This window comes from Triplophysa dalaica, chromosome 13 (assembly GCF_015846415.1).
Source record: "Triplophysa dalaica isolate WHDGS20190420 chromosome 13, ASM1584641v1, whole genome shotgun sequence".
Lineage (NCBI taxonomy): Eukaryota > Metazoa > Chordata > Actinopteri > Cypriniformes > Nemacheilidae > Triplophysa > Triplophysa dalaica.
This window is the reverse complement of record NC_079554.1, coordinates 2,489,579-2,517,422: the sequence shown is the minus strand read 5'-3', so window position 1 is coordinate 2,517,422 and position 27,844 is coordinate 2,489,579. Positions and strand designations below refer to the sequence as shown.

The window sequence follows — 27,844 nt, the reverse complement described above, 5'->3', positions numbered from 1 at the left end:
TTGGCTGATCACAATTTCAGGCTACATTAAGCCAAATTATTTGCATGGTTTTATATGTTGGTAAATCACCAACATGCATCCTAAATATTTTTAGACCTGGATATATTTGCTTTGATGTACCAGCCATTATAGCTGATATGCAAAACTTTTACTTTGACAAGCCAAAAACAGCTTTTAAAGTCAATTTATGCAGTCAGATTCTCCCATGTGCTTCACATTTTCCCATTCTGGCAGAAATAATGGGTGATTCCCAAATGTACAGTCAAATGACACCAAAAGTGTTCAGTTGCTGAGATACAGAGGGTGGATCAACCCACTGGCTCATCTTACCCCGCTCTCCACCTACACTGTGCAACCCTAGCTAAGAAGTGTAATGTTATGAGAATATTCATAAAATAACCAGAAATGAAATAAAGTTGTAATATAGAATAGTACAAAATTATATAAATAAGAGATCAAGATCTTTGAATGCAAGATGGTTGTATAAACAGTCAGGAGGACAGAGAGAAAGAGCAAGCAGCAACCTTCCTGTCAATCATTAATCTCGTCCCTCCATGCAGACATTTATCAAACAGCCCAATACTGCTGAATCAGGTGCACACATACAGCCCCGGGCACATCATCCATCACACGCCACACAGGCGTTTCTGACCTCGATAGGGAAATCACACACTCGCCTATTTACAGTGATACACACACACATTCGCACCTGCTGCATCATGGTCTCCTTGTATTGTTTCTTCTGTGTGACTTTGATTGGCGGGAGTTTGGTTACCGCGGAGACGAGGAAATTCATGAGGACGTCCTCGCAGTTGGCCAACTGGTCCACCATCGAGAGCAGGGACATTGGCAGGTAGTATGTGTACAGATGATGATAATACCTGAGTCAAAATAGAATGATTAGAAATATTACTGGAAAACGACATCAAAACAAAACCAGGAATGGTAAGAAACATTTGAGACAAAACTGATGCGTAAAAGAAACTTAAATGACAGCTTTATTTATTAAATTATAATGTTCGTCTGGGTGAGACTGGACAGTCATGGATGACAGAGAGAGAGAGAGAGAGAGAGCGAGAGAGTGCACTGCTGTGAGAAACTCTGAAAGACAGATGTTTTAATTTCTGTGAGCGACACTACCAGTTTCTCTCACTGTGCTTATTAAACCAAATCTTTTCTTGCCTGCAGACGTTTCCTCTCTCTCTCTCTCTCTCTCTCTATCTCTCTCTCTCTTTGAGGGACAGCCATCAGAGCGTCTCTCAGGCCTGCAGGTGGCTTATCTCACTTCACACGTTTATTTATGTATTTTCCTCCTGCGCACTTTAAGCCGCGGGTCACTTTGCAGGTGGTGTGTCGGCTCGCTGACCGGTAGCATAGCGGTTAATCTGTGTGTCGGCCGTGTGATGTGTCAGTTTGAAGGTCTGTTTGTGTACGCGCATGTTTGGTGTGTGAGTGATAGGCGCAGAGACCTTCAGCTAAAACAAACTGTGAACTCCATCTCACCTGTGCCATTTATCGTTAAAATACGGCCAGTGAAGCTGTCAGAGGGAACATTTATTACCTGCTTTAATATCAGCCTGTCTCTGAGCCATCTCTGTATCGCATTTAGCTTTTACAAGCTCCTGACTCTGACCTCACAAGCATCTTGTTCAGATTCCCTTACCCCTTTTCCATCAGAATGGTGTTGGAGATGTTAGTGTGGAACTGTGCTGTTTGTTCTGGTTCTGCGTTGGATTATCTCTCCGATGCTTAATGTTTACAGTTCAGAAACCAGTCCTGACAGTGGGGTTGACGTACTGTATTTAACATCCTACATATGTTTTTAAGCTATGAAAGACTTGTTATAATAAACAAAACTAAATTGTAAATGTAACATTTTCTGGCAGCTGTGGCACCATAAATGTATTTTTTCCCTTTTACAATTACAATACCTGTTTTTTGTAAATGAGCAGTCTTTTCTGTAATTTCACGTTTTTTTACCATATTTCAAAGATAACAGAACCGTTACAATTTTGTTAAAAACATTTTTTTTACAGAGTATCTTCACTTCAAGTCTAAGATTGATGCCGTCAGAAGCTGGAAATTCAAGGCCTTCCACACTATTAACAGAAGTGAATATCAAAAGTTTTAAAATCATTATAAATTTAAAACAATAGTGGAGTCTACCACAACAATAACAATATCACTGGCATTTCTTTCTTTTCCAGCTGCTGAGTCATAAAATACATATTTCATGAAAAAAATGTGAGCATTTTAAATTTACTTTATGTATTTACATTTATTTTTATATACATTTTATCATGTCATCATACATTGATGGGAATGCGAATATAGTTAATGTACACTGTAAAAAACTGTAATTTTACATAATTTTACATTAAATGCTGAGCAATAATAATTAATCGCATATACTTACTATAGGGATAGAGTTCAGATTAGGGTGTAGTTTTGGGTTAGTTATATGTAATTATGCACAAATTACAAAACAAATGTACATGTTGGTTGAAAAATAACATGAAAAACATGTAAATAACATGTTACTTGATGATTCCAGAATATTAGAGTTTTTTAATAGTTATCAGATCGGCATTGTATTAAAAACCAACATAAAAAGCAATATTTGCCATCAGAATGGAAAGCAAGGACATAAACAGCTATATTTGCCCTCCCTTATGTCAAAAGCATGTCAGGTTTAAAAATCACCATTCGAGTTCCACTTCTCTCACCAGCACTTCTTAAGAAAGTAAGAGAATGTTAAAAAATACTACAAGCTGGCTATTCCTGACATGTGCATTATAAATATATCACAGCTGATATTACCCTCATATGAAACTATTAAACAGGCTACAATAAACGCCCAAAAGTGTTCTGGAGCCAAATCACCAAACTGTGCCGCCTCACAAATGTTTGTTCGCTCAAATCCAGAGAAATGACTTTCTAATCACATCTGAAAGATTCCTCAATAAAGCACTATGCATCTATGGCCTGTATTTCACATTTTACACACAAAGGAAAACAAATCAGTCTTGTGTTTCCAAAAGGAACCCAGTGTACTGTGTAAAAGCCCTGTGGTATCTTCATAGGGACTTTGATCCATGACTCTGCTGAAGAATAAAGTGTCTGCTTGCTGGATACTCAAATGCTTCTGCCTCTTGGTTCAACTATGGTATGAATGTTATGATATCATGTTTATTAACTGATCATGTGACGTGTTATTGGCATACAGTACTGGTAAAACACCTAATCTACATTAAGCTCTCCGAGGAATGAGGTGATATGTTGGAATGGAAAAGCAAGAAGATATATGATTAATTTATTTTCCTTGAGGTCAGACTTGTTTGTTGCCAAGTTATGTATTTATATAAATGTATTTATATACATAACTTATCAAGACGCGTGAAAATTTTCATCTAGATTCATTTAAAGATACAGGTCCCCATTTCATGCATCCGCTTATTTTTGTTAACTGTATACATAACACCCTTAGGCTGCTGATAAGCAAGCAAATAAATAAAAAATCGGTAAAAGATATAAAATAAAGTGTCTTGCATTACAGTATATGTTTAAATGCTGAGCAATAATAATTAATCGGATGTACTTACTGACTATAGGGATAGAGTTCGGATTAGGGTGTGTTATTGGGTTAGTTATATGTAATTATACACAATTTAGTAAAATTACTGAAGTAAATACATGTAACCTGTAATAAGGGCACTGTAAATAAATAAATTGTTACCAAAAGAGCTAAAGATTTTCCTCAACTGTCGCTATCAATACAGTATACTATCTTTACTGGATAGTCGAAAATAAAAATGTGTACTGATACTGGTTTGGAAATCTAGTACTTTCTGTACATCTAGTTCAGAACAAATCAAATTAAAGGGATAGTCCCCCCAAAATTGTCAATTGTTCTCCCTCATATCATTAAGTCATTTTTTCATTCATTCATTCATTCATTCATTCGAAATCGTTTCCAAACCTGTATGGCTTTCTCCTGCAGAACACAACAGAAGATATTTTGAAGAATGTTGGTAACTGAACAACCTCTAAACCCCATTGACCTCTATTTTATGAACACCAAACCACTGAGGCAATTCTCAAAATATCATCTTTTGTGTCACATACAGGTTTCCGACCACATGAGGGTAAATAAATGATAACAGAATTTTTATATATGGGTGAAATATGCCTGTACGGTCAGAGTGGTTTGGCTGTGTTTTGTAGTGTTCTCAGGAGAGCACCTGTGGTAGAACGCAGCTCCTGTCAGCACCATTGAGTACTCATTGGTCCATTTAGAGGTATAACCCCACCTCCCCTTCCCGCTGTCCCAGTAATGGCTGCGTGCTGGGTAGCCTACGATCCGATCCGGAAAATTCTGCCAAACGATGAAGGCGAAATCCACCTTAAGACACAAAGAAAAAAATGAAAAGGAAAGCTGCAACAAAGGGATGTTCACTTAGACCAAATATAACACAAAATTTGAAAACTTATCAGAAGAGATTAAAGGAGTAGAATTGAAGGTCCAGTGTTTACAATTTAGCGGTATATAGCTGTGAGGTTGCGAATTGCAACCAATGGCTCACTCCACCCCTCCCTTTTGAAGCACTACAGTGACTGACACAGGACAAAGTTTTCGTTTTTGTTTCGCTTCTTTGCAGAAGGAGATGAGATATTTTGGAAACGCGCTCGGTAGAGCAGATTGTCCGTTTAGGGCTACTGTAGAAACAATGTTGGTGTATGGGTATATGTAGATAGAAATAACTCATTCAAAGAGTCTTGAGTCTTTATACACCTCTGAACACATTGTTATGTATATTATATTGCATTTCTGTCGAAAGATCCTCTATAACACAGCTAGCTACCCATGTACCTTAACCAAAGCAACATTAGCGTGATATTGTGCTAACAGAACTCACACAGGTTCACTTCTAACCAGATGAATCAAACCTAAGCAACAAGAGAACAAGCCTTTCTACTCCAGTTCTTTATTTAGCTTTAGATTTTATAACATCTTCAGACCTCCATGATTATTCACATGTGCTTTAGAAAGAAAGTTGTCGTGCAGGGGATGTACACTATGTAGACACCAGCTCTTGCCCTATTCAAAGTCAGGGTGCACACATAATAAAAAATGAAGGTTGCAAACGTCCCCCTTAATGTGACGACCGATTAATTGTCATGTTAGCTGCGTACTGTGGGCCAGATTTATGACATCATGCAAATAACGTGGCCTTAAGGAATAATGGCTTTGTGAAGACTTGTTTAAGCAATGCATTGTGGGTGACATGCTGAAATTCACCCTATTTGTTATGTGTACAGGACCTGGATTATTGATCTTTAGAAAGCGGAAAATAAATGGCAGGTGGAGCGAGGACTGTTCCAGCCGAGGAAAACAACATGGCGCTAATTAATCGCTTCATTTTGTATTTCATTGTGAAGCGTCCCAAAGGTAGGACCAAAAACATTTATTAAACTAAACATTTCACATTGTTCTTACTGTAGACCACACACTATGTACTTCACCACTGTCAGGGATGAAGAACTACTTCGTTTTAATTTTACATGTGTGAATGGAGAAACAAATTAAGAAATAAAGACATAAAGTCATGCCCTTAAACGTGCACAACACCGGATTCATCTAATTTACTGTGTGTTGCGTTGTCAACGTGCTACAACAATTATTGCCTTTACTGGTCAATTCTTCAGGCCATTAACTGTAACACAGACATCAGAGTCCGTGAGCTCGGCTGTTAAACCACACATGTGCTCGCAGCCTAATGAAGCTTGAAGCGCATAAAAACCTCAACCCCTATATTACATTTCCCATTTTAATAAGCGAGTTAATGAGACGAAACAATGCAATTATCAATTCTGTGGAGCGGTAGCTCCGCACACTCTCCGAAAACCACAAACCACAAGTAAAATATGTCAAACTTTAAGATTCTCAGCAGTTTTCAATTAAAACCCTCTCGGATGCTTAAAGGGCAATTACTCTGGGCAGATTACGAGACCAAATGTTGCCGGGTTTGTCTAAAGCCGCAGAGCTTTTAAAGCTCTCATTAAACTTTTGTGATACGGCTTCTGTAATCTTGTACGCCATAAAAGTCAAGTGGATATCTAGGCCAGCAGAGGTAAAAATGAACTGGATGCAGTTAATAAAACATCAGCAAGTTGAATCATTTATAGGGGCACATTGAGCATTACATATAGTAGATTTGAGACATATAAAGCTTTCATGTGCGGTTCGGCATAGTAACCTATGGTGGGTAAATTAATAAAATTGGAGGTAAAATTTGCTTGCCGTAAATATTTATTACATATTTCTCAGTTACTTGTAACCACTGTTAGCGGTTTAAGAAATCTAGCACCGTTCATCCTGATCTCATGGGAATTAGTAAATCGCACTAAAATTAATTAATTCAAACGAATTAGCAGAAATTAGACACATCATAAACTAGTTATGTTTTTGCTGTGAGATTGAACAGAGTTCACTGGAGTTAACAAAACATTCCCAAACAAAAGATTAATTCCCATATGGTGTTGCCTTTAAGGAGCAATTATATAGCTGTTTTTGAGGCTTTGATGATGTTTTTTGGGTGATTAACAATGGATGTTCATGTTTCTAATTTCATAAAAAGCTTTATAGTTCACATTTTTCAAGTCTGTTGTTCACTGATGTCCCTCTTCTCGCAAAACGACTGGATTTCTTCCGGTATATATATAAAGTCCCTCCTTCCGATTGGTAAAGCTGACCAGGTCTGTCGTGATTGATTCCCCGCTTAGAGTGTGTGAAGATGTCCCACCCATACCATATCAGCGAGCTTCCGCTTCTCAGGTTGTTGTGATTGGTCGGTGCCCCTCTCAGTGCACGTGTATTATTAAACGTTGGCTATTAGCAATAAACAGTAACAATGGCGTCAACTTCACTTTATCAGTTAAAAACATGCGGATCCATCGAAGTGTAACGGAGGTCTGCTAGTGCTGTCACGGTTGTGTGTGAGGCAGAACCCAAACACAGGCAGGTGAATGTAACAAGAGACTTTTATTTAAATAAAACAAAACAAAACCCACGATGGGGCAAAACAGAGACTCGTATTACAAAACAGAAAACTTTCCACGAGGGGAACAAAACAAAACAGCTAATAAATAATAAGTCCAAAACACGAAATCTACAGACAGAACTCAAGGGCAGGGCACACACTCAAAGCAGGAAACTTGAACTGGGTGATCCAAATACTTCAGGAAGGGTAACGCGGGGCAAGACTAGAAAGACAATACAATGAACCGACCAGGTGTGAGGGAAACAGAGGTACTAAATAGGGACATGATAACAAGGGGAGATGGGGCAGGGACGGAGAAGGGCAGGTGACAAGACTAAACACTAATGGGAAATCTGGCGGGAAGAAGAAGGAACCGATGAGGGAGATAAAACACTAATGGTACACTAACGGAGAAACAAGGGGGCGGAGCTAAATGAAAAACAGGAGGACACGTGGCGAATTCTCAAAACATATGGCCACGTGTCTCCACATAAAACAAAACATACACACATGACATGGTACTGTAACAACCCTGTCCCCAAGGCACGAAATCTAAGAACAGAAAGGACAGGATCGTCACAAGTGCATGTGCAAACCTTTTTTCCGACTATGGCGAAGGAAATGACACCAGACCAAATGGCGTCATACCGTCTATATTAATTAACACTAATAACAGAAGCGTTAGTTTTGCCTTTTTATATTGGACCAGACGTGGATGATAAAACATGCAGATTGACCAGGAGACATTTGCAAGCAGGACTTCAAAGGACGTTTCATAGAAGTGTTTTAGAGGTATGCGTACACACACACACACAGTATCAGTGTATTACACAGAACAGCTTTCACAGTCGATGTTAAAGTCATGGAAGCTGTTATTTGAGCGTTGGTTATCTTAGAATGTGTGTAGCTGAATTCTTATTACCAGCTGTAGGATGAAAGTTAAAGTAGTTTAGCGCCAAGCTTAGTCAAATGTTTACAATCTCTGATAACGAACACTACTCCAGCGGCTCTTCCTCTTCTCTACGGAAGACTTCGCCCCTTTATTGTCGCATTCCTTGGATGGAGGTTATTAAAAGCACTCGGAATAGTGACATAATGTAGCCGGGAAGTAGAGGTCTGTAGTCCGATCCAGCCGTTCTCTGTTGTCCTTGAAAAGTGAATTCTGTTAAAGACAATATCTGGCTTGGCACTGAACTTTGAGCTTTATCATTCTGCAAGTATTATTTATGCTCCAAAAGCAAAATTACACACTAACTAAAGGAAAAATGGGATCATAGGGAATGGGACCTTTTAAACCTTTTCTTTGGAATGAAACAAACAAGCTCCACATTCCCATAAACCCTGCCAGGAAATCATGTCCCAATTTTTTTTTCAACCTAGACGACATCCTCAGTCCTGTAAACTGCAGAGAATTCTTCCGGATGTTGCCAAATCTTTCTTAGCCCAGTGTATTATCTGCCTTCATCAGACTACGACACGGATGCTCTAATAATGACAGCACCCTGCATGTTCTGAGAAGAAATAAATCCCACATATCTGCACATTGCCTGAAACATCTTGGCCAGATGGTGCGGCCATGTTTTGTGAGTTGGCACTGCAGCCGCCTGGATTTGCATATCACAGCTCGAGGAGCGATACTTGTTAACTACACATTTATAATCCTTATAAATAATAATTGCGCCAGATTTGGTCGATTTGCTGAAATCTGGAATCTAATTTAATCCTTTGAAACGTTAAATCATCGTTTTGATCATTTAAAAAGGATAAAAGGTTGAATGATTTTAACCTGTTTCATGAAAAATCAGCGGATTCACCAAAGCAAGTGTAAATTGCATTAAAATAATTTACAGAGTTTTGTTACTTCTTGTGTGTGCAGACAGTATGGGGTGGTTTTCCAGACAGGGCCTTATCCCAGACTAATTTAAAGTCCTCGTGAACCGGAAGTTGCGATCGTTTTTACTTCACACTTTCCAAGTGAAAAGGAATTTCTAAGGAGAAAATGAGTGGGCGTGGCTTGCGTTTTTCACTGTGAATTGATTGGACGTGTATAAACAGCTGTTGCATTGATTTTGAAATGAAACTGGCATAGACTGACAGATGAAGGGAAGAGATTAACAAGCCGTCTAGTTCACGTCATTTGAGATCAATGGTTATTTCAGGGCAGAAGCGCTTTTTTAGATTTTAACAAAACAATTATGAAGGTACATGAATTAAAAAAAAAGACCTACATTGATAAACTATTTAATATAAACGCCGCAATATTATATACAAAATAAGAATTCTTATTTTTAATTTCACTGGGACTTTAAATGTAAGAGTTGTGTTAAAGGGGTCATATGGCGCGAACATATTTGATCTGTGTCTTGGGTGTGTTATGAATTGCACATGCATGTATTAGATATGCAAAATTGCAAAAAATAAAGTGTCGGAACAAAAGATGCATTCTATCGTAAAGCAAATGCTCACGCAGACCTGCCTGTAACCACACCCCCACAAATCTACGTCAGTTCGTGGTATAATTTGACTAAGACCGCCCAAATCTATATGCAAGTCAGTACTGTCAGTACAATTACTTTGGAACCTGATATTCCAAATATGGTCCCATGCTTGCAGTATTTCACTAATCTCTACGCACTGGTTAACTGGCCAATCATATCACACCTCGCTTTTCAGAGCGATGAGCTTTGTAAAAAATCAGCGCGCTTCAGAGAGGCGGAGCAAAGAGGAGATACAAACATGCACGGTATGTGGAAAATACAGCATTTTTTAACCTTAAATCGTGGATACTAGTTAAATTACAACTAAAACAAACCATGATATTCGTTTTAGCCGTGTCATATGACTCCTTTAATCAAAAACTACAGATCCTAAAATATATTATTTTGTCTCAAAATGAACATAGTAATGTTTTTAAGTAAAGTATGTTTTTAAAAAACAGCATTAGTATCCTCATTTTTTTACTAAAACATGGTCCTGGTTTAAACGAATCCCTGCATGGGAATACTGTCAGGATTGGTCACAGATCAGAGATGTTGAGAGAGTCAACAGTCTTGTATTTATTTAAATCACACACTAAAACACGAGATCATCTTCAGGAACATTAAGACACTACACATAGACGAGATCAGACCATGAAGGGACAAACAGAGTGAGTCTAAATAGTGCAGGGATAACTGACAAGACACAGGTGAGGGAGTGTGGAGGAGCGTGGGTAATGAAGTCCGAGGGGGAAACATGGGGAGAGACAGATGGGAAATGTGACTGATATGAGCTGATTTCAATTTACAACCTTTTTACCCTTTACCTCATGAAGGTCACAATTAAATTGATCTTGAACCCTTCATTTTGTTACTTTTCAATACTTTTTATGATTAGATTTTTCTTTACACTTTTGCCACACCCAGATTTTTAATCTGAAAATAAAGTAGAAATCCTTCAATATTATTTGATTTATTGCTCTTTTAAAACAATGGTTATGTAAGGAAATATCGTAATATATAATATATTGTGTTAAATTGTTGCAAAGAAATTTAAAGTCTCTACTTTCCAAAAAGAGTAGATTTATATTTTATATTTTTCATATACTTGCATAATTAATCTTATAATTTATTTGATTTTATACATTTGAATGCTATATTTTTGAATATGATTTGTTTGGTTTAATAATAAAAAAACATAAACTGGTTTTAATCACAACAAAACATATGACCCTAGTTTTTATATATTTTATTTTTACTAGGTTTCCATACATAAATATCGCCCCATCCCCACCCAACCCCAAAGATGGAAATAGTCAGTGAAAAAAAACTAGTTGGTTTCATGAGAGTTTACTAGTTAAAGAAACATTCAAATACAGAAACACTAACATTTTTCTAATAGAAGAATCTATACTTAGAATTCCGATTATAGTGATATCTTTACTTTGGATGAACATTATTTTCTCTGTCTCTCTCTCTCTCAGTCTAACTCATATTCTTGTCTGATTAAATTATGCAGCCGAGAGCAATTAAAAATGAAGCCAGCAGGCTGCTGATGCTGCACTGTGCAAATATCATCTCTTCTCTCTGGGAAAATGAAGACAGAGAATTGACATTAACAAAGTGCAGTACAAACACAAAATATGGCAGCAATGGACAATACATGCGGCATCACAAATGCCACAGAATGAAAGAGAGAATATAATGAGCTGAAAAAACAAAGGATGTTTAGAGAGACCGTGTGAAAGACAAAGAGAATGATGAACTTAAGTTTACTGAATACTGGACTGTATACTGTATCTATTGGACTATCAATCTATAGTCATCTAGATTTTAAATAGAAAGACAGAAAGATAGATCTATAGATAGATTATACTGGCTGTTCCAAAAAAGTAGGTTACCAGGCCCTCTGGGATTCATATATTGATTCAAATACTAATGCTTAGTTACAGATATTCCTTCACCATGACAGATATACATTAATGCATTGCAAAAAGCTATACATAAAAAACACAGGAATGGTGGACAAGGATTAAAAATATGAAATTGTGTAATATGCAACCACTCACCTCATTGGTGGACAATACCGAGTCCTCGTCCAGACTGAGTACTGCATCAGTTTTGATGGCATTATGAGGAAAAAATCGGCCACTCATCGTCTGAGGGGAAAAAAAGTGACATGAGCCTTTCACATATTTTCATAGCAAGAGTTATACACTATCTAGGATTTTTAAATGTATTCATTTTGTACATTTACAGATTCCTGGTCAGAAACATATTTCAAACAGATCTTATCTCTTCATCAAAGTCACAAGGGTAGTTTTTCATCTGACAAAGTAATTTCCATTTTAAGTGACACACTTTACAGTTTACTTAAAGATGGGGTAACATGCTATTTCATGCACTCGGATTTCTTTACACTGTTAAACGTGCTGGCTTCTCACGCTTAACATGGTAAACTTGTCAAAAACGTCGTATTTCTGTGCTTGACACACTTCCCCAGCACTCCAACTTGTTTCGAAAAGTTTTTTAGAAATCTATTCCTTTTATTGGGCAATCCTCCCGGAAAAGCACGCCCACGGCAAGGCGAAAGAAAAAGCCTGCCCACGCCCCAACCGAGCAGCGATAGGAAGACTCGCTTATCAAGATTGTCTGCGCTGCATCAAGATTGGCTGCGCTGTGGGCCTGCAGCTGCAGCTCGTTACACTTGCAATAGTGAGAGAAGTTGAGGTGTGTTTGTTTGTTCACCGCATTTCAGTGAAGAATGTTATATAAACAGTGAATATAACACTGGATTTGGAGATCGTTTGTAACTTATAGAAGGAAACATGAACTGCATGCGGTAAGTCAAACTAAGTCATATGTCTGTGTTTTGTTGGAAAGCGACGTGTACGTGCATAATGTAAACAATATGAAGGGATAATGCGGTGATGTATTGTGTGCTCGTGCTAGTTCCGTTGGCCCTGCCTGCCTCCAGCAGCTCATCTTTTTGCAGAAATAATCGTACAGCTGTATCTCTCTTTTATAAATTTGATCAAACCAAATACTCTTTGAAGATACGATTTATGGAATATTACTCTATAGGTACTTAAGATTAATATGAGATTGCCATAAAACTGTGTTACCCCATCTTTAAAAGTCAATTTGCTGTCATCATTTTCTCCAACATGTATGACTTTGTAACACAATATGAGGTGTCTGGTCTGTATCAAAGAATTATTTGAACAATCTGAGAGTAAATAAATGATGACAAACATTTTTATGTTTGAGTGAACTATTCCTTTAAAGCCTCATCTTGAAAAGTTCACACAAGCATATTTCCTTTTTTATTGGCTCGGCTGTCTTGGCTTGGCCTCCCGTCGACAGGTCATTTGCATATTGAGAGGTATTTGTGGTAGACAAAAGGGTGAAGAAATGAAATGAAAAAAACTGAAAAGGGTATAGTGAATCGTGTTTGTCATTAGTGGAGATTGATCATCTTCTTTAATAGTTCAATGCTGCCAGAGGAACAAATAAAATGGAATACTATATTCTAGTTTCAGATTATTGATCTGGTCTTGGGTCTTCGGGTTTGGTTTTAATCTGCATCTGGTCCTATATGATCTGTTCTTCAGCCCTGCTAGTTACTGACTAAATTACAGCCCTTTCATGTGATTTAAAAACACAACATACACACCACAAAGGTCTTACATATTACTTAGTGGTAGCTTGAGAATCGCCCCTTCCCACAATCGATCGATGGCACCATTAGAATGATGCTGTTTTAATCCATTACGGTAAATGGGGGCTACAGGGAGGCACAAACCTTATTATGGTATTGACTCTTCATTAATTCCTCTGAATAATTTAAAACTGCTCATGTGTAAAGATGCTTATGCTTCTTTTAAGCAAAATAACTCCTGATGCATGGATTTACTCTCATTACTGTAACAAACTTAAACCATTGACAGATTTAATTGACTGCTGAGTTCATTAGTGAAGATCATTAAGATGTGTTTAAATTTGAGCGCATCACAGACAACCCTATTGTTATGTTATCTGGGACATATTGTTTTTATTCAGACCTCAAGGACAATTTGTGGGAAGTCATCTCTGGAGAAGTTTGTATACATTTGTATTCAGATGTTTTTACATTGCGACTGTGTATCTGTGTCTGTAAAGTTGTAACCTGTTGGTACAATAAGAAATTTGATGTTGAGCTTCTTACACAGACTGTGTATTTATCTGAGAGGCCAGATGTTTTTGTTGACACATGGTTCTTATTTCTTATATCACTCCCGTTCCCTTAGGATAAAAGTTTTATTTAACTACTAAAGCTCACATGACCATCTGTCCTTTAGTGTCCCTTTTTCCTTCATTTATTTTCCTCTCTTCTTATACATTTATAACAGACAGACAGATGGATATATGTCAATACATATGGCCCTGTGTCAACATTTTTCGTTGGAACATTATAAAAGTAAGGCAATCCCCATCTCTAAGCAACATACTCCTTTGGGATACTGTCATCATTTACCCAGTCTCGAGTTGGTCCAAACCTTTGTAATTTTTTGTTCTATGAACATAAAGATATTTGGAAGAATGTTAACAACTGACATTTCTGGGACATCATTAACTACCAAAGGAAAATAATGTCGTCTGTTGAACAGAAAATTGAATATTTTGAATAATTTAGGAAAGCCAACCGTTCAACCATTTTAATTTTTCCCACTATGGTAGTCAATAAAATGACAGTTGCAAACATTCTTCCAAATATCTGAGGGGTAATTCACGACAAATATTAGATTTTTAGGGGGAGTATCTCTTTTAACTAGAGGAAAAAAAACACTTTTTTACTTACATTTAAGTAGATTTTAAAAACAAATATTTGTATTTTTCCCTGTATGGTTCAATGTGACTACTGCAGGTTTTTTGTAAAGTTTTAATGTGAATACTTTAGTATACTGAACAATTTTTTTTATGTTATGTGGACAAATATAGTACTATTGATAAATGAAGGACATAAAACAGAAAAAAATGATTTCTTATTGTTGTTATTATCATCATTTTGCAAGCCATATCCCTCCAGCCCCTCAATTTGGATGCTTTTCATGAACTGGCCCCCATGACAAACTAATTGAATAGCCCTGACGTACACACAAACACACTGAGATTGTGTCCCCTTGTGACCTCTCGAGATTTCACTTCTAGGGAAAGCCAAGTACATGTTTCTCTATTAAGCTTTTATCTCAGTATTAAACAACAAAAATTGACCTTGATCAGGCCGTGGAGAAAAGAGTGTTATGATTTGGATGTGGCGTTTGATATCTTATTAGTCACAATATGATTTTATTATGACAAATGGCTTTGGATTGACATTTAGATGATCTATTTCACACTTGTTTGAGGCGTGGATTCTCACTCGCTTCAGAGAAGATGCATTTTTAATTAGATCTCTTGTGTGTGTTTTCTGATAAAAAAAATGGTGGATGTTGTTGCCTGATTTATTTATCACTGTATATAAACAGTGGAGATGGTGGTCTAGTGGGTTAAACCACTGAACTGGTAAATCAAAGGTTGCTGGTTCGATCCCAGCAGCCACCACCAGTGTGTCCTCCAGGGGGATTGTCCCTGTAATAAGTGCACTGTAAGTCACTTTGGATAAAAGCGTCTGCCAAATGACTGAATGTAAATGTAAATGTAAATGTATATCAGTTTCAGGACAAATCTGACTGCTTATGGTTTATATATATGGCACAAACAACATGCTTCACATTTCACATTTAATGCTTCACAGAAAAAAAAAACCACAAGCTTCAAGAAGCAAACCTTACTCTTGTAAACTAAAGTATTTGTGGAGCAAAACCCATTAATATAAGAGTAAAAGCTGTTAATATCTTGATAAATGACACTGAGATCTGCCTGTCATGATGATGATAATGGAAATGTCAGTCTCATAATGAATCACTTGAAATGATAAATTGTTTTGTTGGGTCAGTGACGTGCCTGCACATTTTCATAGTAAAAAGAACGTCATTTTAGGCGGTCTGGACAACCCCCACACGTTCATGAAATCTTATTGCCTGCTTTATCCTTATTATTTGGTCCAAGTCATCCATGTTTAAAACATTATGTAAAAACAGCCGTTATATCGATAATTCTAAAGATTATGAAAAACATTTAAGTAAAACAACTCTAAATCATTGAACTATAATTTTTTACGGAAATTTACTTTTATTTTTTGTTTTTTCCATGTTTTTTTACTGGCGCCCCAGCATTTTTTAAATACGGCTAAAAACCAGAAAAATTTACAAGAATCAACATTTTATTTACGTTTTAACTTGCCGGTTGCTGGAAATATATTTTTTTACAGTATTTCTTCCCATTTTGTATTGCATACCTGTAAAAATTTTAAGCATTACATTTTTATATACAATCAAATTGATTGACAAGTAATTTAAACTTGCTAGTTTGAATTTTCGCCAATGATGAGGAGCTGAGGAATATGTAAAAAATTAAAGCAATATCAAAACCTGAATGAATTGAAATGGCTTAAATTGATCATTCGAAGTAATGTAAAAATTTTAAATAATTTTAAAGTTTAAATAATTTCTGAAGCCAATCTGATTATATTTAAAGTGATGAAAATGTAAGTGATTAAAATTCTGACATCATTTACTTACCATCTTTCTATTTGAAGCCTGTATGAATTTTGGGGTGAAATCTAAGGCAGCATTTTCTTCTTTTTTTGTGAAGAGATTTTTATGCAGTTTACATATAAACCCTTCTCTTTGTTAGTTTTTCTATTTGGACTTAAAGCAAATTAAATGTGATCCTTACATGTGGTCCACTTGCTTTTCTAAATACCTTAAATTTCCAGTTCATTCTGAATGGTCTGCCTTAAAATGAATTCAATAATGAAACAAATGTATCCAGAATCGCAGTTAATGTGACAGTTTGCTTTTCCGCTGGCACATGACTGCAAAACACCCGCCAGTGTGGTTTCAAAGCACAGAACAATAATAAACTGTCAGCTTGATTTATTAGCATTTTGCATGCGGAACAATCCTTTTCTGTTATTGAATTGTTATGATTAGTTTGAATTTGTTCCTTATTTCACTTGTTGAATCAGGGGCGCAAATTATTTTTGCAAACCCTCTAAATTATTTAAAAAGAAAGCAAACATTTTAGGAGATTTCACCAATGTAAATATATATTTTTTATTGGACACAATCAAATATGTATTAATATAACCTTTATACATATCTATAGTTATAAGTTAAATATCCTTCTTATAATAAAAATCATCGTCCTGGATGAAAAACATCTCTCTTTCAAAAAGTTTAAGCATCCATTATACTAAAAGCAATACCAAGTTACAGAAATAATGTCAAACAACTTTAATTTGTCTTTTTATACCGTGTGACACACTGTTTCTAGCTCTTAGATTTTCTGCAGAGCCTGGTTTAATAGGCCCTGGCCTGAACACATCTGAGAGCAAACAGTGACATTAACACAAGCTGCTCAGGTCAACTGCATCTGTAACTAACACTGATGACAAGAAGATTAGAAGCTGAACATAGAGCGAGAGAGAGAAACAGAGAGAGGATGATGCTGAGCAGACAGTGTCTGAAAGGTGCTAATGATAAGATACACATTGAGAATTTTCGCATCACCACCCACACACAGCTGTCCAGATATCACACACAATTTCTTCATTTTACAGACATTAAATGGTGACATCTGTCTTGTTATGTGTTATTCGGTTCTGTAGCCTCTGTAAATTCTGTGTCTGCGTGTGTACAAGTTTCTTCCTAGCCTTGCATAAATGTCTCCAAAAATATTGAGACATTCTAAGTTAGGGGGAAACCGACATTCTTGTATTCCTGTATGTAATTTCTTCTCTTTATCTCACCTTTTTCTTGCCCTCAATGATAGTGAAGGGTGTTGAGATGGAGGGCCACTTGTTTCTGGGTGGCGGAGGCTTCTCACAGTTCCACAGCACTAAAATCTGAACCAGGTTAAAGCAAATGAAAAACAGGACATTTCAATCGACGCACATTTTCATTCTTTTACTGTATTTTGTTTGGTCTGTGATAGATAAGTATTTGATAGTTAAAGATTATTACAATTTCTGATCAAATCACATGAACTTATGCTTATTTTGAGGCCAGATTTGAATTAGTATTAAATTATATGTTGTTATTTTTATATTTTTATCAACAATACAATTCAATTTGTGCGTCCCACTATACAGTTCAACATATTCCAACATCTAGCAAGTAAATAGGTGTAAACATGGGAATAGTTTGATCCCAAAATGAGATAACTTTCAAAAATTCAAAAATAAAGTTGTCATGATTTTTATTGTGTTAGCAAGCTGTATTGTTTTGTTATTATGGCATAAATCAAAACATACCAACTTCACTTTGCTTGATATTTATTAGAATGCACAATAAAAAAACTTGAATTTTGAAAAACAATTAAAGGGAGTTATCTCATTTTGGAACCAAACTCTTCGTATGTAGTCCTATACTGTAAACAACTGTAATTGTAACTGTACAGTTTTATTTGATAGAAATTTTACATGTTTTGAAATGTTAAGTAAGAGAAATAAAATGCAAAATTACAAGTAGGGTGTAAAATAATAAACGTAATTTTACTTTATGATTTTTTTTTTTCAGGTATTTTTACAGTGTAGCATGAATAATGAACAGTTTTAGCGATCTAGTTTTGTCTCATTGCTTGATATCATCGTAGACTCCATGTTCTTACCTGTGTGCAGAACTTGGACTTGGCGACGGCATGGATGAGTTTGAAAATGGGCTGCTGTTGGTACTGTAGGGGAGTGACCGCTTGAATGACGGCTGTAAAATCCTGAGATGGACTCTTACCTGTATCAAGCACACAAAATTAAAGATCAGCATTTATGATATCAGTGAACGGCGCAGCTGCTATTGTGTAACATCTCTCCGGATTTGTATCAGATTGTTTTATGGGAGCTGTTTAAACAAAGCTCCTGTTTTTCTTTGTTCCTCTGCTTGGATTCGCTTCATTTATCTACATTTGAGACTGCAACTCTGGTAACCCGACAGCTACGTTAAGTGTCTATTACATCACAATATAAGTTACTACAAAGAACAGCCAACCGGAGAAGATAAAACTTGTTTAATTAATTGATCGAAGAGCTGAAACTTTTCTAGTTTTATGGTCTTTAAACAAAAGATAACGCTTCATAATAACACTAGCAGTAATTGCATTTGAGCATTTCATCATTGCAGGAATTCAGAATATAAGCTTCTATAAAACATAACAAAATTAGTAATTAATAAGTTTAAAACAAACATGCCACACACAAAGACTACACACAAATGAACAAAACACACAAATATTTGTTCAGCGTGTGTGTAACAGACTCACTAACAAAATCACAGTTGAATTTAAATAGAGAGAATGATAAAGTTGGTATTATTTACTTCTGAATTCTTAATTTGTTGCTTTGATCAATTGTACAAAAGCAACATAAAATAATCTCATAATTAGCACAATAATCAAGATTTAAACTCTTTCATGAACTCAAGCCTTCTGGTGCATGAATTATTAAATCATAAAAGCATCTTCAAAACACGAATTTATTTATTGCAAATCTTTCTTTCTTTTTTAAATGATATCTTTAATGATATGTTTTTACTGTGGTTTATTGTTGCCAAAAGGAATTTGTAGATAAGGGAAATAAATGTCCTTGTTTTTACAGTTTATCAATACAATTTTTGCTATAGAATACAAGAAAGGTTCATTGAAAGGCCAAATAAATACAATACAGTATGTGTCTACAGCCATAGACAGATTTTCTGCCATAGACAGATTTTCTGTCATGAATACTAAACTATTAAAAAATGATGTCTGAAAAAACTATCCTTAGATCTTTTTCTATGGATAAAAATGCTGTGTATTACTTTTACTTATCAAAATAGTTCAATCAATTTCAACTTCATTCGAAACACAACCAGATTGTCCAAGATGTTTCTCTCTTTTTGACCCAAGATATGTTTATTTGGATTTTTCCCCAAAAACTAGTACAAATATGACTGTTGTCTTGCTTAAAAGTGAATTTAAACGTGTTTTCTTTATAGTATTTGAGGTCTGCTGTTTTCACCTGTTTCTTCGGTTTTCATTTTCTGCAACTAAATGCAAATAGAAACCACATTTTTATATGAAATTTGGTGTAAATATTGTTAGCGGTTCATATTGTAAAACAAAAATAACCATTAACCTAAAGACATACGTATAAATATAAAATACAGAAAAACTCAAAATGGTGTTTAAAATGGTCTGTTAATTTGCTGTAGAATATAAATGCATGAAACGTTTGAAATAAAAATAAAATGATGCTAAAAATAGTTGGCTAATTATTACTCAGTGAGCAAATAAAAGGCTATTATGCCAAAGAACATTTTAGGATGAATAAAGTTCACATTATATTACTGTTTCACATTATGATTATGGTGTACTACAAAATAAATGACGACCTCGTAACGTGCCCTATGCATCCCACAATGCCTCCAAAACAATTTACCGACTGTTTCAAGCAAGACAGGGACACCGAAAACCAATGGCACAATCTACCGGTCAAGTTGGATGATATCTCATTGGCCAATAAACAGCACGTATCACAGGTTGCCAGATTTATGGCGCAGCCCCGGCTGAGTGGATCCCGCAGTATATCACAGCACACTGAAGTGAACTCAAGTTATAGCCACAGACAGCGAGTCTAAACTGTCCTGTCATCAAAATTATGGAAAGCGAGACTAACAACGCCTGTGACAGCAGAGTATAGACCAATCTATCACTCCTGCAATACAGATTTACTGCTGACACGGAAGGCCCAGGGACAAATCGATTTCAAGCCCCTACCGTACATGCACATGCAAAAACACACACGCTGGGCTTATGGAGGAATGTGGTGGACGTGTTTGTGTTGACGATTCAATACTACAGTATGTTATGTACACACATATTGCTTGAGGAGACAACATCTATCTGAGTTATGATGTCATTTTCACTGCAACAAACTTGCATTGAGCTGAAGTCACACACATACACACAAACTCACCGAGTGGCGAATAGTAAAACGGGAAGAGGGTGGGGTCGCTGGAGAACTCTGGAAGTGCGTAGAGCCCTCCGGGAACAGAGTTCCACATCGGTCTGCTTCTGGACATGTGCATTCGGATTCTGTCGTGAATAATCTGCAAGAACAACACATACATCTTCATTGTGCGGCCTGTGCACTTCTACAGGTATATGGTTAATATAAAGAGTTTGAAGTAAGGGCTAAATATAAACAGTGAACAGTGTATCGAACAGGGTATATGTATTTAAATGACAGCTATTGATTCTGATTTCATAACTGGAGAGAGCAAAGGTGCGTGTCCTCAGCACAGTAAACAGTCATCGGAACAGCATTTCATTCTAGCTTAAAGGACAGTGTCCCATCTCAGCGAGTTTATGGGCATCCTTCAGTAAAGTGCTTCTGTAACATTATGTGCTAACCAGGAATGAGTTTCAAGAGACAAGCAATTTGTTAGTCCACACCGAATGTGAAATGCAGAGAGACGTGACACAATCACAGTCAATCTGAAAGCTGCAATCTTTTAGATTTCCAAATAAACGAAAAACAGTTATTGTGTGCTTCAGCCTGAATTACAACGGTTTACCTTATAATAATCATTTATAAGTTGAGCTGTTGGGTATAACTTCCCTGGATTTTTTATTTTACCATGTAAAGATGAGTACCGCATGTAAAGTAAACTGCAATTTTAAGTTTCAAACAGAGATGGCGACAGAGAGGTAAAATGTTCAGATTGCAAAATCGACGATGACGTCATTTTGGGCCAGAGTCTGCGCTGTATTTGACGTGCAATTGTATTTTTTACTTTGGCATGATTTCTATTAGTTTACATGGAAAGGGCGGGGTTTATGAGAACTATACTGCAGCCAGCCACCAAGGGCCGTATTGCTTCACATTCACTTTTCAGGTATTATGATGCACGTCTGCACCTGAGTCATGACAGCCAATCAGAATACGTGTATACATATCTCAGTGCCATCACATGCTGATGTTATAATGCGTTGTTTGTGTGGTGGATTCATCGTGTCAGTATACACTGTAAGTGAAGCATCTCGCTGGTCTTGAGCTGTGGAGCAGGGAAATGAACTCAGTGTGGCATACATTCTGGTGAAAGTATCGGTTCGCCCGAGCCCATGGAGATGGCGTTTGATTTATGTGGTTAATAAGACAGCATTTGTCGCACATATACAGAACATAAGCGTTTTGAATGCCTCATGCCTCACTTCTCTGGATTTATACAGATTTTACTCATGTCTGTCCCGATGTGAATGCACACACATAACTCCAAGCTCTTCATTTACTTGCATGGAAGTGTTATATAAATAAAACTCTATTATTTATTTTTGTACCATTATTAGCCTTGTTATTAATAAAGTAAACATGTGGAGCATCTCTGCCTCTAGAGGTATTAAACTGAATTGCAATAACTGATTTTTGTGTAGGATAAAAATACATAAATCAAATTGGTCAAACTGCATGGCTGGTCATCTTAACATAGTGTTGCCATGTAAAACAAAAATAAATAAAACAGTTGTGAATGATTATTTCTTTAATAAACCCTCGTAACATTTTCCCCAGTCGTAGTATTACGTATTACTTGGAAAAAATGACTGACTTCACCTTTAAATAATTTCACACCAAGAAATCCTCTTTAATTCACTTCGCCCATGTCTTTCTGTTTCTCTGTCTTCGTGTCACCGCTCTTGAATGAATAGTCTGAGACAATCAGTCTGGTGTCTGTGCTCTGAATTTCACAGCGAGTCGCTCGGCTCAAAGTGCTCCGAGCGGAACAGAAGCGAGGGATTAGAAAAGCTCCAGATGCAGACAAGGGTCTCAGACTCAGCAGCCAGACAAACACAGCATGGTCCGTTCACATGAAATCCACGCAGTTGTGTTTTTTTAATGGCAGAACACATAATAGAGGGTTTTCAGGTTAGATCATGGCACCTTATTGTATTCATTCGTTTTCTGATAGGGTCATAACAATGCTGAATGCAAATGAGAAATCACAACTTCTTGCATCCTTGTTATTACAATACAATTTTGAGCCAATGCAGATTGTGCTAATATCAATTCAAAGGAATTCTGGAAATGAGTTGAAAACACCTTTAGAGTCTTAACCAGCTTCACCACCATCACCATGGTGATCACAAATCCCGATCTCGGCCTGATTTCTGAACACATTTATAGTCCATAATGTCTGGCAGTTCTCATTCTGGTCTTGTTATTAAAAGACACCACCTTCCAACACCTTCCTGAGATGAAGAATCGCAGCATCCAAGAGCAAGCCTGACGTCTAGCCGGCCAAAGCTGGACTGCGTCCTAAAAAAGTTCTCACAGAAAGTGTCTGGATGCGAGGGAATGCTTGTGTAAATCCGTATGCATTCGTGTGTGTGTAGGAGAGTTCTTGAAAAGAGCCGGTGTGTTTGATCATGACAGGTTGCATCTCTTTATGCGTGACAGCGGCAGGCGATGAAAGGGTTCGAAGAAAACAGAAGACGCCAGAAAGGGAGAGAGACAGAGCGAGAAAGAAACAAACAGGGAGAAACATTCCAGTCCATGCGAGATTAACACAAAATAAAAAAGTTTCCATTTAGTTCAAAATGGAAGTTTGGGAGGAGCTGATTTAACTGATCCTGTCAAACAATATATATTCATATAAAGAGAAAAGGCAAGAAAACAACTTGTTTTATATTATATTATTCTAGTCAGTATTATAGTATTCAACGGAATTGTCAATTTCACGTATTTGTGTATTGCCCAAGAAGTGGTGTAGAATCTTAAAGGTCCAATGTGTAATTTGTCTTTAGAGGTTTAAAAAGACCATGTTATCTTTCTATAATCTTAGAATGAGCTATTTCTATCTACATCCCCTCACATGGAATTCATCATGTTTCTACAGTAGCCCTTAAAGTAACACTCCACTTTTTTTTAAATAGGCTCATTCTCCAACTCCCCCAGAGTTATTAAGTTGAGTTTTACCATTTTGGAATCTATTCAGCCGATCTCGGGGTCTGGCGATAGCACTTTTAGCATAGCTTAGCATGAGGTGAGCGCAGGGCCATCATAACAAACAATGACCATGCGCTAGCACACAAAACAAGTGGGTCTGTCATGATCCTGAAAAAGCATGACAAGAAGAGGCAGGACCATGACAGTTCTTAGTTTCTTCAAATTTTTTGTAATGCACATCTCTTTCTGTTGTTAGTCAGGACTAACCTCTAGTGTGGTCAAGACTATCTTTGTGACAGAGGAGAAGTAGGCATCCCATAGGAACTGGGTCTGCTGCCGCAGGGCCAAGATTCTGTCATGACCTACAGACCTGGTGATAGATGGAACCTGAGAGAGAGAGAGAGAGAGAGAGAGAGAGAGAGAGATAAGGCGCTCAGCATACAGTTCAGCATATATACATTCTCCAAAGATCTAGTGCTTTTGGATTTGAATGAGATTGGATTTATCAGGGAATAGGCTTGAATGTGGTCAACAGTTTACATACACCTGATTATTAGTACTGTACAATGGTACCATTTCATGTTTCATGTTGATCTGAGCCATCAAACTGTCCACTGGCATTCAGAAAAATCCTGCAGATCCTTTATAATCTTTGCTTTTCAGCATATTTGACTCCATCTTTTTCATATTTGAGATTCATCTTTATACACTGAGGACAATCAAGAGACTCATACACAACTATTACAAACGATGCAGACATTCAGTGATGCTCAAGAAGTCAAAATCATACCAGACAGTTGTTATCACTTACTTATTACTACCTCACTGTGACAAGCCAATTGTCTGATCATCTAATAGAAACCGTTGAAACCAGTCCTATGTTAATATTTAATGTTCTGATGTTGGAAATCAAAGGTTTTCTGAGCAATCATTTCGGCAGTTTAGTTTATTGTCTTCTAACACTTTTGAGCACTGAAAGTTTCAATGTTGTTTTATAGTCCAATAAACTCTTTCATCTTGAAAGATCAAGGAAATGTAAATTCCTTGTGATCAAACCATTTCAAAAGGATAATGCTAAACAAATGACCCGTGCTTCTTAAAAAGTTTACAGGTATTTGCTGTCAGGGTTCCGTCATTCATGTCTTTTCATGCCTTGTGGACGGACCTTGAAAGTACCATGTCTTGTGTGTGTTTTGTTATATGTGGAGACACGTGGCGGTAAGTTTTGATAATTCGCTGCGTGTCCTCCTGTCTTCCGTGTAGCCCCGCCCCCTTGTTTATCCGTTAGTCTCCCATTGCCTTTTTGTAGTGTCTATTGTAAATAAAATATCTGTTTATTTCACACCATTGCCTTGTCTGCCAGTAATTGGGATCTCCTGCCTTGTCTCTCTCAAGTTTCCTGACATTTGGTTTATGCATTTTCAAGCCTGCTGTACTTGTGATCACTGTGCTGGTTCAAATGTGTCGCTTTGTATTTGTACCTTTAAGGTAAACAGTACAGGAAAACAGATGTAATTTGTTCTTAATGACATTGAAGTGTAACACATAATTGAAATGCAATTGACACTTATGAAGATAATTATCAGAAAGCAGAGTCCAGCTTGTTAATGATGTTCAAAACGTAGGTTCGGGGGGAGCCTAAACATTCAGACCTGTCAATCTGAATTAAGGGGGTGGTTAAGCTTTGAGCTCGAGCCGAGCCTTGGGTTCGAGCCCGCTTTGAGGACAGCAAGGCAAGTCTGTTCACCATTATCTAGGAAGAATGAATGACAGGCGAACTCGTGAAATTTGAAGTGGAGTTGGGGCAGGAGGAGGGAAAATTGCCTGTAAGCGATAAGCTGGTAATAGCTGAATGAATTTAAAACAAAAGCTGTGATAGCGTTTTATTTCTATGGACACAGTAGATGTGGATCAGCGAATGCGAGCTTGACTCTTGTGACCTGCCAGAATTATCGCTATACGCTAGATTTTATGTAAAAGTGTTTTTTTAAGTCAGAAGTGAACTCATCAATTGCATTATCTAAACATACGGCAAATATGAACATATAAATTGCATCTGCAAATGTAGGCTAATTTTTATTCTGTATTTGGGGGGAATAATACATTGACTTGATTAATGAAGGGCTCGGGGAAACGTGTGATTCAATTTTCTTCTCTAAAGCCATTACGGCACTTAAAGCGCCCTCATTCATGGCTCTGCGCTCCTCCTCGTGAGAATTTCCCTGGCATTTAATTAAACTTCCCAGCGCAGTGAACGGTCACTTCAGAAAAAGCAGGATTTGCAGTCTACTGCTGCTGAAAATAGAGAGGGATTTAAAGAGGTCAAGACATACAAGAGTTCACTGTAAAATAAAAACATGCTGCAAGTCTCAAATCTCAAGACTTGCTCGAACAGTTTCTTCATTTGATCAACATATGATACAATTCCTGTGAAACCGCTCAGTGTTTTTGAGATGTTTATTTGATGGAATGATTTTGGAGTTGTTTGGCACTGCTGGTCTGATGTGGCTGTGTGTATACCTGCAGCAGTAATCTTTCATCTCCGATGATGGCCGCTTTACTCCAGTCAATGACCTCTGAGAACGGCAGCTCCCATCCGTTACTCAACAGCACAGGGATACAGGCCGCCTGCACAATACATACACACTCACATCAAATCTATACAACTGCAAAAGAATACTTTCACAGTCTTTATTTCAATCAATAACAAAGTTGTGAGAAATGTTCACAGACAACCTGAAAAATCCCAATTCCCAACATAGGAAGGTTTCTTGCATGCTCTCCTTACTGAAGGATCTTTAGAATCAAGCTATTTCTGTGTACATACACATGAAATTCGGATAGCCCTTCGAAAGGGAGGGGTGTAGGGAGCCGTTTGTTGCAATTCGCAACCTCAACACTAGAAACCGCTAAAATTCACACACAGGACTCTAAAAGGTTTGATTCAGGGTTCAAGTTTTCATTGATCCACTGATTATGTTGTCATGGTTTCTTGCAGTGAAGTCATAATTAATTTTTTTTGTCATTTAGCCTTTCTCTGACCCTTGGAGTATTTTTCATTTTCAAAAAGCAAAAAAGATAGGAAGGTCTTCTTTTGAGTCACACAAGACAGGACAACAAGGACATTCAAGTTTACTGGCTTTATGGAGGATGATAATCGCTCATATCGCTCAAAGAGACAGAGAAAAGGTTCATTCAAGGATCCTGCTGTACATTAAATTAAACTAAACATAATCAAACAGAGCAAGGTTGAATAGAAATTGCATATTTCAAAAACTGCACACTTCTCATTGAAACACATGAATTTTAAGGTCAGTTTATTTGTATTCACCGTGTCGTTTTACTGCCTGGTTTACTTAATGCATTATGCAAATTAGGTGACAATGTGAACGCACCAACAAATGAGTCCAATTCCTTAATGTTGCAGCCTAGTTCTGGATACCAGGTTGTGGATGGGGATGCATAGGGATGACTGAATCAGTCCTTTAAATGTGCACTCCAATGCACTACAACATCACAGTCTCATTTAATCATCAATTCATGAAAAACTGTTGCTATGATAAAATGAAAATGTGTTTAAAAACCTGGTTTGTGACAGTTCAACGCTAATCTCACCAGACAAGTGCAGAGTCGGTTTCATAGCATGGTTGGCTTAACAGATTTCTTTAAATGCTGTCATTAAATATTAACACTGGGCTCATGGCAGCTTATAGTTAAGTAATAATAGTTTACCAGACCGGAAGTTAAAATGATATTCGTTTTCTTTATAAGGAAATTCATTTTTAATAATAAGTTATAAACCTTTGAAAACAGAACCTAAATGATTCCTAAATGATGGTTGATGTTGAAGACATCTGCAATATTTCAATTATTTAAAAAAAATAGAAAAAAAATAGAAAAAAACTTCAAAATAAGAGGATTAATATTTTCACAAAATAACATTACATATTGATGCACACACTTATGATTTGACTTCAGAATCAATCAAACTTTTTCCAATGGAGCTGTATGGATCATTTTTACTGATGACTTTACGGTTATGGTTTTCTTATGACTTATGTCTTTGTTTGTCTTTAGCTGCAAGGAAGTCATATACACCTGGGATGGCATGAAAAGTCTTATTCAGCATCCAAATTATTTGTCCAAAATTTTCAAAATACATAAAAAATAGAAAAAAAAGCTTCCAAAAACCTTGTTTTTGATGGTTTGATTAAAGGGACAGTTCCACAAAATGACACAGAAATGAAAATTCATACTTTATTCTCACC

General features: G+C 36.8%; 1 protein-coding gene across 1 annotated transcript in view; it reads right to left on the bottom strand.

The window, feature by feature from the left end:
• The window catches only part of LOC130434877 (exostosin-1), a 171,473-nt gene that overhangs the window by 2,581 nt on the left and 141,048 nt on the right, over positions 1-27,844 (bottom strand). The window contains exons 4-11 of the mRNA XM_056765249.1: positions 26,097-26,204; positions 23,844-23,963; positions 20,610-20,742; positions 18,272-18,390; positions 17,412-17,507; positions 11,587-11,676; positions 4,242-4,402; positions 710-881 (exon numbers count right to left, since the gene is read on the bottom strand). Coding sequence (XP_056621227.1) covers positions 710-881; positions 4,242-4,402; positions 11,587-11,676; positions 17,412-17,507; positions 18,272-18,390; positions 20,610-20,742; positions 23,844-23,963; positions 26,097-26,204 — 999 coding nt within the window. The remainder of the gene's footprint in view (positions 1-709; positions 882-4,241; positions 4,403-11,586; positions 11,677-17,411; positions 17,508-18,271; positions 18,391-20,609; positions 20,743-23,843; positions 23,964-26,096; positions 26,205-27,844) is intronic.